Source organism: Canis lupus, chromosome 9 (assembly GCF_048164855.1).
Source record: "Canis lupus baileyi chromosome 9, mCanLup2.hap1, whole genome shotgun sequence".
Lineage (NCBI taxonomy): Eukaryota > Metazoa > Chordata > Mammalia > Carnivora > Canidae > Canis > Canis lupus.
Genome location: NC_132846.1, coordinates 37,228,988 through 37,248,136, shown reverse-complemented (window position 1 = coordinate 37,248,136; position 19,149 = coordinate 37,228,988). Strand labels below are relative to the sequence as shown.

Here is a 19,149-nt window from a genome sequence, read left to right as displayed (position 1 = left end):
CAAAAATAATTTGCAATAAATTATAATATAATTTATTATAATTATAATTATTATAAATAATAATTATATTAATAATTATTATTATAAATAATAATTATAATTATTATAAATAATAATTATATTAATAATTATTATTATAAATAATAATTATAATAAAATAACTTATTTTAACAAATAAGTGTTAACATCTTATAGATCCATTTGAGTCTTGGAACACAAATAGATAATACAACTTCTAGACAAAAAAAAAATCCTAAAGAATGTCCATTCATGAAGCCAAAGTTCCTACGAAACTTTCTTTTTAAATATTCTTTTTTATTTTTTTTTAATTTATTTATGATAGTCACAGAGAGAGAGAGAGAGAGGCAGAGACACAGGCAGAGGGAGAAGCAGGCTCCATGCACCGGGAGCCCGACGTGGGATTCAATCCCGAGTCTCTAGGATCGCGCCCTGGGCCAAAGGCAGGCGCCAAACTGCTGCACCACCCAGGGATCCCCCTATGAAACTTTCTGACACATACAGGCAAAACCTCACAAAAGTTTTCCTCCAAAACAGAAAAAAAAAAAAAAAACCCCACATATACATATATATGTATATACACATATGTATAGTAAGCAGATACAGTGAATCTTTAAAATGATACAGCAGGGCAGCCTGGGTGGCTCAGCGGTTTAGCGCTGCCTTCAGCCCAGGGCATGATCCCGGAGACCTGGGATCCAGTCCCACATCAGGCTCCCTGCATGGAGCCTGCTTCTCCCTCTGCCTGTGTCTCTGCCTCGCTCTCTCCTCTCTGTGTATTCTCATGAATAAATAAATAAAATCTTTAAAAAAATAAAATAAAATAAAATAAAATAAAATAAAATGATACAGCAGATAAAATGAATCTTTAAAATGGATTCCCCATAAGAAAAAAATTAGAAAACAGGAGCAGCATGGAGATAAGGTAAGGCTCTCTATACACATACAGAGACATATTACAAATAACATAATTACTAAATATTAGTAACCATAATTTTAAAGAACTATAATATTAAGTTCCACTAGATAAGGAAAAGAAGGGACACCTGGGTGCCTCAGGAGGTTGAGCATCTGCCTTTGGCTCAGGGCGTGATCCCAGGATCCCAGGATCGAGTTCCGCATCAGGCTCCCTGTGAGGAGCCTGCTTCTCTCTCTGCCTGTGTCTCACCCTCTCTCTCTGTCTCTAATGAATAAATAAATAAAATCTTTTAAAGAAAAAAAAAGGAAAAGAAGTAAGTATATTAGCACACACTGTACCTTAAAGTACACTAATTATCACTTCTGGTCAAACCAAAAAATATATATCACAGCCATGACAAAATCAATCCATAGGGAAGTACTCATATTCTGTAAACAGAATGATCAGAATTTTCCCCCATATTGGAAAAGAACAATTACAATCAAGGAAATGACTAAATTTTTCGTATCTTATGAAAGTCTTATTAATGATGTGAAGTCAAAGAAAAGACCTAAACTACTGACCACAATAATCTTCTATCTATAACTATGAATTAAATTATCCAAATTTTAAGAGATTAAAGGGAAATAAAAATTATCTTTTCCAAACAAATGAACTATTTAAAGTTAAATGGCTCACATAAAATTGGCCAGTTATCCCAAAACAAGTTTTTCTTTTTCCTTTTTTTTTAAAGATTTATTAATTTATTTGAGAGAGAGAGCACAAGTGGGAGGATAGAGGAATGGAAGAATTTTCAGCTGACTCTACAACAGAGCTTCCAGGTGGGGCTCTAGCTCATGACCCTGAGATCATGACCTGAGCAGAAACCAGGAGTCAGACACTTAACAAACTTTACTACCCAGGCACCCCTAGGACATAGATTTTCTAACTTGTGATTCAGTGTGCTTTCTTAGTCAATAGATTTAGATTATGAAAATATACAGGGATACCAACTCACATATGTAGTGAAAGCAAAAACCATCTCCTTTAGGAAAATGATCTTGAGATGTTCATTGCAATACCATTCAGAAGACATTAATTCTCTAGAGCTGTTCTGCAACCTTATATTCTAATCAACTTGAAAACATTCACTTCATTAAAAAGAAAAAAGGAATGCTTAGAAGAGTATTAGGGAAAAAGCTGAAGTCCTGAGACAATTAGAAACTACTAAGAAATGCTAGAGGTACAAGCAATTGCCAATTTTGAGGTAAGAAAATGAACATGTAGGGACACACGGGTAGCTCAGCAGTTGAGCATCTGCCTTTGGCCCAGAGTGTGATCCTGGAGTCCCAGATCGAGTCCCACATCAGGCTCCCTGCATGGTGCCTGCTTCTCTCTCTGCCTATATCTCTGCCTTTCTCTGTGTGTCTCTCTCATGAATAAATAAATTTTTTAAAATCTTAAAAAAAAAAAGAAAATGAAAATGAACATGTACACATAGAATTAAGATTAAAGAAAGCAAATGACTCAACAATAGTAAGGCCAGCTCTTCCTTAAAAACATGATGGAGTTACTGATATCAAACTAGTATTCCCACCATGAGCAACCAAAAAAAACAAACAAACAAACAAACAAATGTATGAGACATGGATTTGCAGGTATTGGACAACAGGCAACACAAACACTATAATCCTTCAGAGATGGGAAACTCACAAAGTGAGCCCTACAATTGCCTCAGTTTTCTACCTAGAACAATTTCCATGACCATGCCCAACAAGTCAGAATTTGAGAAGGGCACAGTAGTTGTGCTTAACTGAAGAGTCAGAAAGTAGAGTTCAGTGCAGTTGATATGCCTGAAAAATGCAAAGCAGAAAGTCCAGAAGTCTGTATAGGAAACCCCCATAAGTTCTTGGCCAAAAAACAGCTATACATGTGTAGGGAAAAATCAATCAAGATTTAAAGGACAATGAATGAGAGAGCAATAGAGTAATTAAGAGTGGTGGGTGTATGAGGGGCCCCTGGGTGGCTCAGTTGGTTAAGCATCTGACTCTTAATTTTGGCTCAGATCATGATCTTGGGGTCCTGAGATCTAGCCCCACATTGAGCTCCCCACTCAGTGGGGAGTCTGCTGGTCCCTCCTCCTCCCCCTCAGCTCATTCTCTCTTCCTCTCTCAAATTAATAAAATCTTTATTTAAAAAAAAAAGAGCAATAGATATACTCTGAGGTTCCCACCCATCCAGAGTAGAGATGCCACATTACACCTTAACACTTTAGACATCCAGCTGAGACACAAAAATGCACCAACTAAGAGTAAAGACCAGATCCTAGAATAAGACTTATTCCAGACTCCCCTCACAAAGCTTCAAATCAAGACCAAACAAATTTTGCAAGGAAAAAAGTTTGGAGGTTGAATTGAACTAAAGTAAGGAAACACACCGGGCTCTCTGCAGATCCATCCTAGCAAAGATTAAAACCAATCTTACAAAGTTCAAAGTGATCAGCCAGTATATGAACTACCTACAGAATTAAAACACACACACACAGAAAGATAAAATCCAGGATCTCTAAAATGAAGCATCTACATGATCCAGTTCACATTTGAAAAAAGTACTAACCATGCCAAAAAAGGAAAAAGAAATATGTGACCCACAGTCAAAAAGAACAATCAATTGGAACCAATCCTGCAATAGCAAAGATGCTGGATCTAGCAAATGGAAACTTTAAAATCAGCTATTATGAATATTTTAAAAGAATTAATACAAAATATGTTCAAAAAATTAAAGGAAAATACATTCAAGGAACTATAAGAAAATATGGTCTTAATGCACAAATTGGAAATCTAATAAAAGAAATGAAAATCATAAAAAAATAAGATGAAAACCCTAGAGCAGGGATCCCTGGGTGGCACAGCGGTTTGGCACCTGCCTTTGGCCCAGGGCGCGATCCTGGAGACCCGGGATCGAATCCCACATCAGGCTCCCGGTGCATGGAGCCTGCTTCTCCCTCTGCCTGTGTCTCTGCCTCTCTCTCTCTCTCTCTCTCTCTCTCTCTCTGTGACTATCATAAATAAATTTAAAAAAATAAAAAAAATAAAACTTGAGGAGCGATTTAAAGCATTTAAAAAAAAAGAAAACCCTAGAGCAGAAAGTACAGTAACATACTGAATGAGCTAAACAGAAGATTAGAAATAGCATATGGAAGTCAGTGAACTTGAGGATAGATCAACAGAAAGTAAAGAACAGAAAGAAAAAAGACTAAAGAAAAATAAATTGTTACCACAGGGACTTACAGAACATAAAAGAGTTCAACATACATGTAATTGGAGTTCCAAAATTAGAAAAAAGTGTAAATACTGCAGAATCACTAAAATTTTCCAATAGAATGAAAAATACTGACTTACAGATCTAAGCTCAGCAAATCTCAACTAGGATGAATAGAATGCGCGCGCACGCGCGCGCGCACACACACACACACACACACACACACACACAGCTAGAACATACTCAAACTGCCAGAAACCAAAATCAAAGCGAAAAATCTTAAAAGGAGCCCAAAAACGTTATGTAAAGGGAACCAAAGATACAAGTAACAGCTAACTTCCCATCATAAACAACAGAGATCGGAAAATAATGGTATCTTTCAAGTGGTGAAATGCCAACCTCTAATTTCACATTCAGCAAAAATATCCTTCACACAGTAGAGCCAAATAAAAACACATTCAGATAAAATCTAGGAGAATCATTCACCAACAGATCTACACTACAAGAAATGCTAAGGAAAATTCTTCAGGCAAAAGAAAACGAGGACAACTGTAAAATCAAATCCAAAGAGAAGAAGGAAGACACCAAAAACAGTAAATAAGTTAGGTGAATATAAAAGACTACATTTTACCACTTTACATCCACTAGGATGGCTATAATCCAAAAAAAAGTTAAATAATAGGTGGAGGCAAACAATGTAGAGAAACTGAAGCTTCATACATAGCTAATGAGAATATGAAATGGTGTGGCCACTTTGCTAAAGTCTTGCAGTTCCTCAAATAGTAAAACTTAGTTATCATATGATCCAAAAATCATACTCCTAAATACATAACTGAGAGAAACAAAATCATTTGTCTCCACAAAAATCTGTACATGATAGGATGCCTGGATGGCGCAGCAGTTTAGCGGCTGCTTTCAGGCCAGGGCATGATCCTGGGGACCCAGGATTGAGTCCCACATCAGGCTCCCTGCATGGAGCCTGCTTCTCCCTCTGCCTATGTCTCTGCCTCCCTCTGTGTCTCTCATGAATAAATAAATAAATAAATCTTTTTTTAAAAAATCTATACATGAATGTTCACAGCAACATTATTCGTAATACCCCAAAAATGAAAACAACCCAATGTCCATCAACTAATGAATGGATAAAAAAAATCTGATATACCCACATAATGGAATATTACTTAGTAACTAAAAGAAATGAAGTCCTGATACATGCTACAACATGGATGAACCATAAAAATAATATTCTAAGTAAAAGCCAATCAAAGAGGACCATATATTGAATGATCCCATTTATGTGAAATGCCCAGAACAGGCAATCTGTAGAGACAGAAAGTAAGATTAACAGTTGCCTCAGGCTATGAGGGGTAATAGGGGAGAGGGAATGTTTGGAGGGTGATGGCTAAGTGATGAGAGGTTTCTTTATGAAGTGGCAAAAATAGGGACACCTGGGTGGCTCAGTGGTTGAGTGTCTGCCTATGGCTCAGGGCATAATCCCAGAGTCCTGGGATCAAGTCCCACATCAAGCTCCCTGCAGGGAGCCTGCTTCCTCCTCTGCCTGTATCTCTGCCTCACTCTCTGTATCTCTCATGAATAAATAAAATCTTTAAAAAAAAAGGGGGGGGGAGTGGCAAAAATGTTCTAAAGTTGATTATGGTAATAGATGCATATCTCTGAGAATATGCTTAAAAGCCACAAACTGTACACTTAAAATGGATGAATTTGGGACACCTGGGTGGCTCAGCTGTTAAGTGTCTGCCTTCGGCTCAGGGAATGATCCTGGCTGGAGTCACAGGATCAAGTCCCACATCGGGCTCCCTGAATGGAGCCTGCTTCTCTCTCTGCCTATGTTTCTGCTTCTCTCCCTCTGTGTCTCTCATGAATGAATAAATAAAATCTTAAAATAAAATAAAGTGGATGAATTTTATAGTATGTGAACTATATCTCAATAAAGGTATTTTTAAAAAGACTATTTTTTAATTTTATACTTTTCCTTAAAGATAACTGTTTAAAGCAAAAATAACAATACTGAATCATTTATAGAAGTAAAAGATACATCAGCAGCATAAAAGATGAGATAGGTGAGTAAACAGAATTACCTTGTTCACATTTGTGAAGTATGAAATAGGAAGTAAAAAATAGAGTGTCAGATGTTGACTCTAAATAGACTTTGATAAAGATATACATTGTTATACCTACAGAAACCACTCAAAAATATTAAAAATATTAAAATAACAAGGAGCTATTGCTAATTGGCCCAATTAGCAATACTTTACTTACTTTAAAATACCCAATTAATCAAAATAAAGAAAGGAAAAAGAACAAAAACCAAAAGAAAAACATGTATACTTAAACCCAATGAGTTCAATAATTACATTAAATATAAAGGGACAAATACACCAATTAAAAGGCAGAAATTGTTGGACCAGGTTAAAAAAAGCAAGACATTAACTACTGATATAAGACATACATTGGTTGAGGGTAAAAGGATGAAGCAGATATACTATCAAATGGTAAGCATAAGAAAACTAACATAACTATTTAATTCAGACAGAAACTTCAGGACAAAGAGTACTACAAGAAACAAAAAGAGATTTCAGGATGACAAAAGGAGATAGTCATCAGGAAGACATAGCAATCCTAAATATCTATACCTAATAATAGAGCTTCAAAATACATGAAGTATACCAGAACTAAAAGGAAAAACTGACAGATCCACAATCTAGTTGGAGTAATTGATAAAATGCGTAGACAAAATAAGATCTGAGTAACACTAGCAACCAAGTTGACCTAATTGAGATTTATAATACACTACACCCGACAGCCACAGAACATTCTTTTCAAACATACATTGATTGCTCACCAAAATAGACCATTTGCTGGATTATAAATAAGTTCTCAGAAAATTTCAAAAGACTGGAATTTAATAGAGTATGTTCTCTTGGGGCACCTGGGTAGCTCAACTGATTAAGCATCTGCATTTGGCTCAGATCATGATCTCAGGGTTCTGGGATCGAGTCCCACATTGATTCCGACTCCCTGCTCAGCAGGGAGTCTGCTTCTCCCTCTCCCATTGCCCCTCCACCCTGATTGTGCTCACTCTCAAATAAATAAAATCTTAAAAAAAAAAATTATGTTCTCTTTCCACAAGAGAAAATTAGAAATTAACAATATACCTAGAAAGTCCTCTTTTTCAAATTATTTTGCCTAGAATGAGTGCCTTTTCATACTTTGCCTGCCCAAATGAGACACTTTTTTTTTTTTTTTAATTTATTTACTCATGAGAGAGACATACAGAGATAGGCAGAGACACAGGCAGAGGGAGAAGCAGGCTCCATGCAGGGAGCCCAATGTGGGACTCCATCCCGGGAATCCAGGATCACTCCCTGAGCCAAAGGCAGGCGCTAAACCACTGAACCACCCAGGGATCCCTGACACTTTATTCTACAAAAAGATACTATATAAGCCTAGAATATCAGTTAAAAGAAATAAATGCCACTTATGAATCATTCTTTCCAACAATAAATAAATTGAACCTTAATCTAATAGAGCTCTAAATATAACTAATACTTTAGAGAAAATATGGGGATCCCTGGGTGGCGCAGCGGTTTGGCGCCTGCCTTTGGCCCAGGGCGCGATCCTGGAGACCCGGGATCGAATCCCACGTCGGGCTCCCGGTGCATGGAGCCTGCTTCTCCCTCTGCCTATGTCTCTGCCTCTCTCTCTCTCTCTCTCTCTCTCTGTATGACTATCATAAATAAAAAAAAAAAAAAAAAAAAAAAAAAAGAAAATATGGAGGAACATATTAATACTACAGAGATGCAATCAGCAAAATTCATAGTAGTAACTCACAGTAACTCATAAGTAGGTGAGAGAGTGCTCACTTCAGCAGCACATATACTTAAAAAAAAAAAGTAGGTGAGAGAAACAGGAACAGAGAAAAAAGGGAAGAAACAGAGTGAGAAAGATCTTAAGTAAATATGCCAAAATACTGACTTTTATGTATCAGGACATGTTTATTCGACTTTGTGTCTTACACACGTTTAAAATGAAAACAGGGGGGCAGCCCTGGTGGTGCAGCAGTTTAGTGCCGCCTGCAGCTCAGGGTGTGATCCTGGGGACCTGGGGTCGAGTCCCACATCAGGCTCCTTGCAGGGAGCCTGCTTCTCCCTCTGCCTGTGTCTCTGCCTCTCTGTGTGTCTCTCATGAATAAATAAATAAAATCTTAAAAAAATAAATAAATAAAATGAAAACAGGGATCCCTGGGTGGCGCAGCGGTTTAGCGCCTGCCTTTGGCCCAGGGCGCGATCCTGGAGACTCGGGATCGAATCCCATGTCGGGCTCCCAGTGCATGGAGCCTGCTTCTCCCTCTGCCTGTGTCTCTGCCTCTCTCTCTCTCTCACTGTGTGCCTATCATAAATAAATAAAAATTTTTAAAAAAAATTTAAAAAAAAAGGTTTAGATCTTTCATCCATTTTGAGTTTATCTTTGTGTATGGTGAAAGAGTGGTCTAGTTTCATTCTTCTGCATGTGGATGTCCAATTTTCCCAGCACCATTTATTGAAGAGACTGTCTTTCTTCCAGTGGATAGTCTTTCCTCCTTTATCGAATATTAGTTGACCATAAAGTTGAGGGTCCACTTCTGGATTCTCTATTCTGTTCCACTGATCTATGTGTCTGTTTTTGTGCCAGTACCACACTGTCTTGACGACCACAGCTTTGTACTACAACCTGAAATCTGGCATTGTGATGCCCCCATGGTTTTCTTTTTTAAAATTCCCCTGGCTATTCGGGGTCTTTTCTGATTCCATACAAATCTTAAAATAATTTGTTCTAACTTTCTGAAGAAAGTCCATGATATTTTGATAGGGATTGCATTAAACGTGTAAATTGCCCTAGGTAACATTGACATTTTCACAATATTAATTCTGCCAATCCATGAGCATGGAATATTTTTCCATCTCTTTGTGTCTTCCTCAATTTCTTTCATGGCCAACATGCACATGAGAAAATGCTCTGCATCACTTGCCATCAGGGAAATACAAATCAAAACCACAATGAGATACCACCTCACACCAGTGAGAATGGGGAAAATTAACAAAGCAGGAAACCACAAATGTTGGAGAGGATGCGGAGAAAAGGGAACCCTCTTACCCTGTTGGTGGGAATGTGAAGTGGTGCAGCCACTCTGGAAAACTGTGTGGAGGTTCCTCAAAGAGTTAAAAATAGACCTGCCCTACGACCCAGCAATTGCACTGCTGGGAATTTACCCCAAAGATGCAGATGCAATGAAACGCTGGGACACCTGCACCCCGATGTTTATAGCAGCAATGTCCACAATAGCCAAACTGTGGAAGGAGCCTCGGTGTCCATCGAAAGATGAATGGATAAAGAAGATGTGGTTTATGTATACAATGGAATATTACTCAGCCATTAGAAATGACAAATACCCACCATTTGCTTCGACGTGGATGGAACTGGAGAGTATTATGCTGAATGAAGTAAGTCAATCGGAGAAGGACAAACATTATATGGTCTCATTCATTTGGGGAATATAAATAATAGTGAAAGGGAATAGAAGGGAAGGGAGAAGAAATGGGTAGGAATATCAGAAAGGGAGACAGAACATGAAGACTCCTAACTCTGGGAAACGAACTAGGAGTGGTGGAAGGGGAGGAGGGCCGGGGGTGCGGGTGAATGGGTGACTCGCACTGAGGGGGGCACTTGATGGGATGAGCACTGGGTGTTATTCTGTATGTTGGCAAATTGAACACCAATAAAAAATAAATTTATTATTTAAAAAAAAAAGGAAGCCTGCTTCTCCCTCTGCCCACCCCCCTCAATCTCCCTCATGAATAAATAAATCTAAATAAATGAATGAATGAATGAATGAATGAAAAATTTCCAGAGACAAGTTTTGCCAAGAATGGCTGGGATTAAAAATTAAATTATTAAAGACTTGGTTAAATGAGAATTAGATATAACTGACTTCATCTAATTCAATATGCCGGGGATCCCTGGGCGGCTCAGCAGTTTCGCGCCTGCCTTTGGCCCAGGGCGCGATCCTGGAGTCCCGGGATCAAGTCCCGCATCGGGCTCCCGGCATGGAGCCTGCTTCTCCCTCTGCCTGCGTCTCTGCCTCTCTCTCTCTCTATGTCTATCATAAATAAATAAATAAAAATAAATCTTTAAAAAATTAAAAAAAAATTCAATATACCTCCAGAATTCTATGAAAGAATTCTTTGAAAGACCTGTTTCTTAAAACAGGTAGTCCTGAAAAAGAAAAAAAATTACCTTTTTCTGTAATTAAAACAAAGCTCATCCTTGAATTTAAAAACATGGAATCCAATCTTCTTTTCTGTACATGTAATCAATTCATTTGTGTGTTTGCTGAACTGAATTGATACAAAAGAGGATATGCTTCCTCAATTTATTAGCAGGTAAGGAGGGAAGTATTTTCATAAAGTTTCACTTCTTTTCTCCTTTTTGCTCCTGTATTTTGTCCCACAAACAGTACACCTTCCTTTTTTTTTTTTTTTAAAGATTTCATTTATTTATCCATAAGAGACACAGAGAGAGAGAGAGAGAGGCAGAGACACAGGTAGAGGGAGAAGCAGGCTCCATGCCGGGAGCCCGACACGGGACTCGATCCCAGGACTCCAGGATCAGGCCCTGGGCTGAAGGCGGCGCTAAGTAAGACGGGCTGCCCACAGTACACCTTCCTAATTAATCTTTCCATAATCCTATATTTCTTATCCTTTTTTTTCTTTTCTTATCTTTTATGAATCACTACTATCACTAATATCACTAATCACTAATATCTTATAGTCTATTAAATTCATTTAAAGATAATCATTATCGTGCAAGTCCTTCATGGTAGCCCAAATGACTCTTGTTTTAATTTCATTTCTGCTCAGCACACATACTTTCCACAAGTAATAATGATAATATGATAACCAGTATATATTAAACAAATACTGTATTTGACAGTAGAGACAGAAACTCTACAAAACACCTCCAAATATTTTACATATATTATTTAATCCTCAAACACTGTAATATAAATAGTGCTATCTCTATTGTACAAGTAACAAAATGAGCACAAGGAGTTAGTAATTTGCCCAAAGAATTCAAAATCATAAGTTTATTCTCTTAGCCAATATTCTATATTATTTTATTCATTTTGTTCATAGTTCAAAAAAGAACTATAAAATGCAGTCTATATCTAACAAGTTAGCAAATAAACCAAAATAAATGAAACACAAGAATAACTGACAATTATTTTTTAAGATTTTCTTTTTTAAGTAATCTCTACACCCTACAGTGTCAAACTCACAACCCCAAGATCAAAGGTCGCATGCTCTACCAACTGAGCCAGCCAGGCCCCCAGTAACTTAGACAATTCTTAACTCTTAGGAAAAAACAAAAAGGACTAAAGATACAACAAAAGCAATCTATAATTAAAAATAAATTATTTCATAATTGTCTAATAAAAATCCTGTTTATTTTAATCAAATTTTCTGATTAGCTCATTTCTACTAGGCAAAAATGTCTACCAGAAAATTACATTTAGTATCCTTCCAAAAAAGCAAATTCACTTTCTTTGAGCACCAACAAACCTGATCCTGGAAAATGAAGAGACACTGAACAAAATCTCTCTAAAAACCTAGTATTTTTTTTAATATATATATACTGTTTGTCTCACTTCCCTTTTCCATGCATTCTACTCGATTACTTTTACCTTATTTCTCATCTTAAACCAGGCAATCACATTTCTACTGCATTTCCTTTGCTGGATAAAGCAAAGGAAAATAAAAATAAGACAAAAGTACCAATTAAACAATAAACCTTATAATTATTATAACTACAACTGATCATGCCAGTTTTGCTTACCCAAAGACCCAGTCTGGGCAGCCCGGGTGGCTCAGCGGTTTAGCGCCGCCTTCAGCCCAGGGCCTGATCCTGGAGACCCAGGATCGAGTCCCACCTCCGGCTCCTGCATGGAGCCTGCTTCTCCCTCTGCCCGTGTCTCTGCCTCTCTCTCTGTGTCTCTCATGGATAAATAAATAAAATCTTTAAAAAAAAAAAAAAAATACCTAGTCTATCACGCTGTAGATTACCCATTATTTTTTATTTCTAGGAAACCTCAGAGAGAGTACAGGAATATATGCTCGCCATAACATATCACCTTTAATCCCAAAGGGCTTTATAGACACACCTTTACTGAACTACATGTGACCAGAAGAATGTGGCAAGAAACATGCTGACCAACTCCTGCACTTATTCTCCAAAACACACAAAACTCAACCTCTTTCCCCGTCCCCTTCCCAAAAATGAGCGTTCTAGAGGCAGAGATGCTGCGTTCCAATTCTAGCAGGGCCCACTTAATAAGGGACTTTGAGCAGTCTCGGCCTCCTTCCCTGCGAAATGGGAATACGACAACTACTTACCTCATGGGGGCTGCCGTGGGAATGAAGTGAGACAGTTCACGGTAAAGGTTCAGAACAGTGGCTGGCACATTAATAACGTGCGCTCATTAAATGTCAGCCATCATTCTATCTCCAAAATTAACTGCCGAGAATCTAGCCTTTCTCCCTTTCGGTGATGAGAATCTAACCAAACTCCATCAGGGAAAACTGGCTTGCAGACGGAAATAGTTTTGTTTTCATCGCAATTTCGCCCTCGCCAATAAAAATAAATAAATAAATAAAATTTAAAAAAAAAAAACATTTTGCGTGAAATTTAACACTCCCAATTCCCCTCACGCTCTTAACCAGCGACAGGTCTGGACCCCAGTGGTCAGTCAACACAGTCTGGAAATCCATCGGCTACGAAGGGGGAAACCTGACAACTGCTGGGCGCTCCATCTGGGTCCCAGCAGTCCGAAGCAGGCCAGCGCGGCTTAGGGCTGGCGGCTTAGGGCCTTTTACAGAAACGACGTTCCCCTTTCCCATTCCCCACCCTCCCCACCCCCCAGTGTCGAAACGAACGCCGCCCTCCCCCCCGAGCCGAGGCCAGGCCATCTCCCAGCTCTCTCGTCCCACCCTGCGCCTCTCACCCCCACGGAACCCACTGTCTCCCGACTCACAGAGTGTGTCCGCACACATTCACCATCAGCTTCAAGGAGGGGTTCCGGTATTTAGTGGTCTTACACCGGGGGCAGCCCTGATCGTCCATGGCGCCTCCTTTCCCGCGGTCGCTCCCCGACGGCGGCTTCAGATACAGCCAGAGCACCCCCAAACCTCCGCCGACCCGACGCCAAGCGGGTTCCTACCAACAGGCGCTCGGCCGAGGCGGTCCCTCTACGAATGAGCACCGGCCGGGGGACGAGACACTGCAGCACAAACGTTCCGGCGGCCAGTTTTCTGGTCCCGCGGCTGGGGGCTCGGTCTTCGCTTCCGTAGGCCAACACACTGCTTACTGTAGATTTCAGGGAGGGATTATTAAAATGGTAAGTTGTACACAGAGCTCCGTCTCCGAGAATCTAGAAGTATTTTTCAAGGAAACTCTAAAAACAAAGATTCCATCTTGTACTCTCTGGAAGCATTACCATGATTTCAAAGATTTATGCCCTGTGTACATAATCAATAATTCAGACCGGCATTTTCTTTGGAACAATTTGATAGCCTGTGCTTTATACTCTCCTTTATACTTGCACAGTCATGCAAGCACAGAAAATACTTATGCATTCGCAGATAAAAATTTGGAAAAATTATCTAGAATGTAAGTCTATATAGAAGTTAAACGCTGTATTTTTCACTAAAATGTCAGGTACTTCTATAAATATCTGGCATCTGCTCCGCAGAGAACCACTGACTTCAAGACTGTCAAACGTACTTGACAGTGTCACCTGGTTCTTACATCCTCCAACACCCCCCAAGAATATAATACACTTTATTTCAGCAATTGTAAGATCTGAGAGCCTGAATCTCTTTGGCAATTGTAAGCCACCTTCACTGCATTTATCAACATTGCAAAACAAAGTCTATACACAGCTGTATTGGATAAATTCCTCCGTCTATAATGGACACATGTTCAAAGCCATAACTAGAATTTGTTGGTATTTATTGAATAAGTAGAGTGAAGACTGAATGAATGAGCATCAAATACTAGTTTACTGTGAAAAAAAATTTAAGCCAAGCATTATCTTATAATCTGGCCCTAATACCATCAGAAGGAGGAAAGCAAAGTTTTTCAAACTAACCTATACAATGAATATCAACTATATACACACAAAATAATTTCAACTTTTTATAGCACATTTGCTCTTTTCAATAAAAACACAGAAAGGGGGACGCCCCGGTGGCTCAGCGGTTGGGCATCTGCCTTTGGCTCAAGGCGTAATCCCAGGATCCAGGATCGAGTGCCACAACGGGGTCCCTACGAGGAGCCTGCTACTCCCTCTGCCTGTGTCTCTGCTTCTCTCTCTCTCTCTCTCAATGTCTCTCATGAATAAATAAATAAATAAACCTTTTTTTTTAAAAACATTAAAAGGAACATTCCAACTCTTTCTTTTAAAAAAATAGATTTAAAAAAAATTAAATAAATAAAATAAAATAAAATAAAATAATAGATTTTATTTATCCATTCATGAAGGACAGAGAGGGTCCCAGGGCTTATATTAGTATGGAGACATGGAGACATCAGGGATTCACCTAATAAACAAATTATGTCATCTGCTTGATCATAATATTGTTCACTAACAGGAGCTAACCAAAAGTCAATTTACTAAAATACACAATACGAATGCTGTGCTGACCCGGAGGTTTCTTATGCTGCTATGTATTGTCTTATTGAAAAAGACCGACCACATCCAAACCAGTTACATGACTCAGAGAGAAGCTCCCTAAACATAAAGACAACTTTTAGCATCTTCATACTTGAATAGAAAAGGAAACTTATAGTAAAAGACTGAATGTGGTCAGTGAGCAAATAAAATTTTTAGCCAAGAGTCACATGGAAGGCTCAGTCAGTTAAGCCTCTGACTCTTGATTTCAGCTCAGGTCATGATCCAGGACTGAGAAGGAGCCTCCTGTCAGCTCCATTCCCAGCAGGGAGCCTGCTTAAGATTTTCTCCCTCCTTTGCTGCGCCCCCCTTCTCTTAAAAAAATGATTTTTTAGCCAATATTACATTGAGAAGTCATCGGTTAAGTTGGCATTATTGTTTATTACCACCAGGATACCTTTAATCATGTCCTTGAACAGGAGACCCCAACCACTGTGAACTGTCTTACCTTTAGCCCAACCTTGACACCAAGGCAAAGAAAGCACTGAAGACTGTGGGAGGAAACATTGCTACCAGCTTTATCCTTTTCCCAGGGCCTTAAACTACTGTCAGAGAAGGATGGTAGCAACTTGGACCTATTACTGAATAAGCATTATTCATGGAGCTAGAGGCAGTAGAAAGTAGTGCTTATAGATTTGGCCCCTGGCTTCAAGAGAATTGGATTCATGTGCTGGCTTCATCACTTTCTAGTTGCTTGACCTCAGGCCTGAGTTTTCCCAACTATAAATTGAGGACAATATTTGTAAGGATTAAAGGAGATATTTCATTGAAAGTGCTTAGCACAGAGTAAGACTCAAAAACCGTCAGACGCTATTAACAGTACTGTATTATTGTCAGTAGCAATATCTAAAAGAGAGAAAATGGAGCGTGGCTCAATCAGATAAGTGTCTGCTTTTGGCTCAGGTCATGATCCCAGGGTCCTGGGATCCAGCCCCAGGTCAAGCTCCCTGGTCAGGAGAGAGCCTGCTACTCCCTCTCCCACTGCCACCTCCCACCACACACCATCCCCCCCCCACCATTTGTGCGCTTGCGCTCTCTCTCTCTCTCTCTCTCTCTCTCCCCTCCCCCCATTAAATAAATAAATAAAATCCTTAAAAATGAAAATTAAGGAGGCAATGTAATGGGAAGAACCTGGCCTTCTCTTAAATCAACAGACGTGTTTTTTTTTTTTTTTTTTTAAGATTTTATTCATGAGAGACACACAGAGAGAGAGGTAGAGACACAGGCAAGGAGAAAACCAGACTCCACGCAGGAAGCCCCCTGATGTGGAACCTGATCCCGGGACCCCAAGATCACGCCCTGGGCGGAAGGCAGGCGCTCAACCGCTGAGCCACTGAGGCATCCCAACAGACATGCTTTTGAGCCAACTTTCTTAACCTCCCTTACCTCAGTTACTTTCCTCCATGTAATAAACTTCACGGGGTTGCTACAATTAAATTACATGACATGTACATATATAAATGCCCTACTACAATACCTCGTGCCTAATAGAAACTATGAAATGTATGTCATTATTACTCCTGGGGTTCACTAAGATAGAATGATCAGAAAGCTTTGAAGAGGAAAGCCCTGACAGCACCTGATTTCTGATTCAAATGAAACCTCAGCCTTGGTAAAAACAACCAAACTATCAGGTTTTCTACATTTCTCAAGACAGCAGCTTTCCAGCAGTGGACCAAGTGGCTGGCCCATTATTTCTCTTCCCAAATCTTCTCATCCTCCAGCATTCCCATCTCACTAGATTCCCTCCCTGGGGCAGTATTTCTTTAATGCAGACCTTCCTTTCCTAGCCCCCAGGCTATGGATCCAGATTGGGCTTTCCTCATCTCATCTTTAGGGGACTTTTATTGTTTTGTCCCTTGACTAAAGATATCATCCACCCCCCCCCCTTCCTTATGGAAAACAACTCTCCTCCACAGACTTCTATGGTTCTAATGGGCTTAACATCTGGTTTTATGGTTGACATATGACTCTTACTGGACCAATGAGAGGTCTTCCCTAGAATTTTTCAAAGGAAAAGCAGTAGAACCCCTTTAATGAAGCTAGAAAATGTGAGTTGTGAACTACTGGGAGCCCTGGTTCCAATTTCCTGGGGGAAAACCCTTTGAAAGATTAAAACCAACTTGGTGAGAGAGAAGGGGCAAAGTAAAATGGGACAACAAGGTCTTTTAAGTCCAATCAGTTGCATTCCCAGTTTTCACCTTGTTTGGTATCAGACTCCAATAAATTCATCTTTTTGCAGAGTCCAGTTCAAGTGAGGTTTCTGGCTCCCAGGGAAATCCATATCTCCACAAAAAGGCAAGAATGCTGCTACACCTGGGAGATGACTAGAACCTGGCACTCACTCAGTCTCTGCCAGGATCTTCTCCCTCCACTATCACCCATAAGACTCACTAGGTCACCTTCCCTCCTAACTATTGCTCATCCACATGGTTAGCTTGGTAACTGAGAACTCCCAAGCATTACATCCAAGACTCTCCCTACCAGTCTTTACGTTTTTCTTCATAAAAATTTGAAAAACCAGCACCCGTTAATAAAGGTCTTAAATAATTTAAAAAAAAAAATTGAAAAACCCCAGGAAAGGATTCTGAATGTTTTGGTTTGGTGAAAGCTTCCATCTCTAGACAAATCAACTATGGCTATGATATTACACACAGACTACTGTGGACACAGACCACCGTGTGCTCCACATCACAGCAAACTTAGCATTCCATTCAAAGACCTTCAAAATCTGTCCCCAACATGCCTTTTAAGCTAATCTCCTACCACACAACTACATAAACCCCACAACCCAGACACACTGAATTAACTCAATATAACCAGAAATACACCACACACTTTCATGGCTCTATGCTTTGCTCACTTTATTCCCTCTTCCTCTAGTGAACTCTATTCTTGTCCTCTCAAAATTCTTGTCCTTACAGACCCAGCTAAAAATCCACTCCTCATTGCCCTCCTCCTCCCAAAATTGGTTTATCTTTACCACCTTCATCCTCTCTACCGTATTTCCTAATGGATGTGTCTTATCTCTCCCACCAGATTTTATGCTCCTCAAGGTTAGAGACCCCAATATATTCATCTTGCTATCTTTTGATACCTAATGTAATACCTTGTACTTAATCAGGACTCAATAAATACTTGGAAAATGAATGATCCTTCAGAAATGTTGACTACATATCATCAACCATTGATCACTAAATAACAAAAGAACACCCCCTCTACCAGGGAGATTATTTTACAATCTAACCTCCTAATAGTACATGAGCTTCTGAAATAGAAAGAACCCACCAACATACAGTTATGAAGGTCTTCCCTCTATCTATCCCCCTATAAAGGCAGCCAAAGTCAGCCTTGAAAAAGGACATCTCTACTCTTGGTGACAAATATACTCAGGCAAAGAGTAAAATCTGTGCCGAGACAGGTTTTCTTCAATACACGAAAATGGCAAAAGATTTCCATATACACTCATCACTATCTTCAGGCAGGAAGAAAAAGATCTTAAACAAGCAGGTTGATTTGCACCCTCACACAATCCCGGCCTCAACTCTGTTTTCCCAAATCACAACACCACTTTAGATGGCATATCAGTACAGCAGACTCAACTGTTTACTGCATGGCAGACATAAAAAGTAGAAGTATTCAACAATTTTACAAATCATTTGTAAACCAGTGTTCTGAGATTAACTCCATAGACCCTCAAGGAGCTGACCGTGTTTAAGTAGAGGACTTCCGGTCCCACTTAGAGTTGCTGCCAGAATGAGCCCAAGGTTCAGCTTGCTAAAGGAATCCAGAGCTCTGTGTTGCAGTTCACTTCTGGTTCAATAGGAATCTCCTCCTGGAGCTACACAATACCAATGTAGCCATAGGCTTCATAAAAGGCCACTGCTGCTTTTATGTAATATGTTGAACTTGGTTCTGTGGAGGCCACAGATATGCTCAGAAGACATGAAGAGAAAAAAAAGAGAGAAAGAGAAAAAAAAAGAGAAAAGAAAAAAAGAGAAAAAGAGAAAAAAAAAAGAGAGAAAAAAGAAAAGAGAAAAAAAAGAAAAAAAAAAAAGAAGACATGAAGAAACCCAATATATGGTTTTCCAAATATACACACTATATTTAATTGATAATAAGCCTGAAGAGGATTCTTATGACCTGAAATTGGATTGCTCTATAATAGAGCCAAATGAATTTTCAT

At 39.3% G+C, this 19,149-nt stretch overlaps 1 protein-coding gene across 6 annotated transcripts in view; it reads right to left on the bottom strand.

The window, feature by feature from the left end:
* Nucleotides 1–13,547, bottom strand: part of MNAT1 (MNAT1 component of CDK activating kinase) — a 189,281-nt gene extending 175,734 nt beyond the window's left edge. For 2 of the 6 annotated variants that reach the window (XM_072838839.1, XM_072838842.1), the window contains exon 1: nt 13,266–13,501. In XM_072838839.1, the coding sequence (XP_072694940.1) occupies nt 13,266–13,354 (89 nt within the window). In that variant the 5' untranslated portion in view covers nt 13,355–13,501. Of the gene's footprint in view, nt 1–13,265 lie in introns of all 6 variants that reach the window. The other 4 variants (XM_072838837.1, XM_072838841.1, XM_072838838.1 and 1 more) reach the window with 4 other exon arrangements.
* Between the last annotated feature and the right edge of the window lie 5,602 nt (nt 13,548–19,149).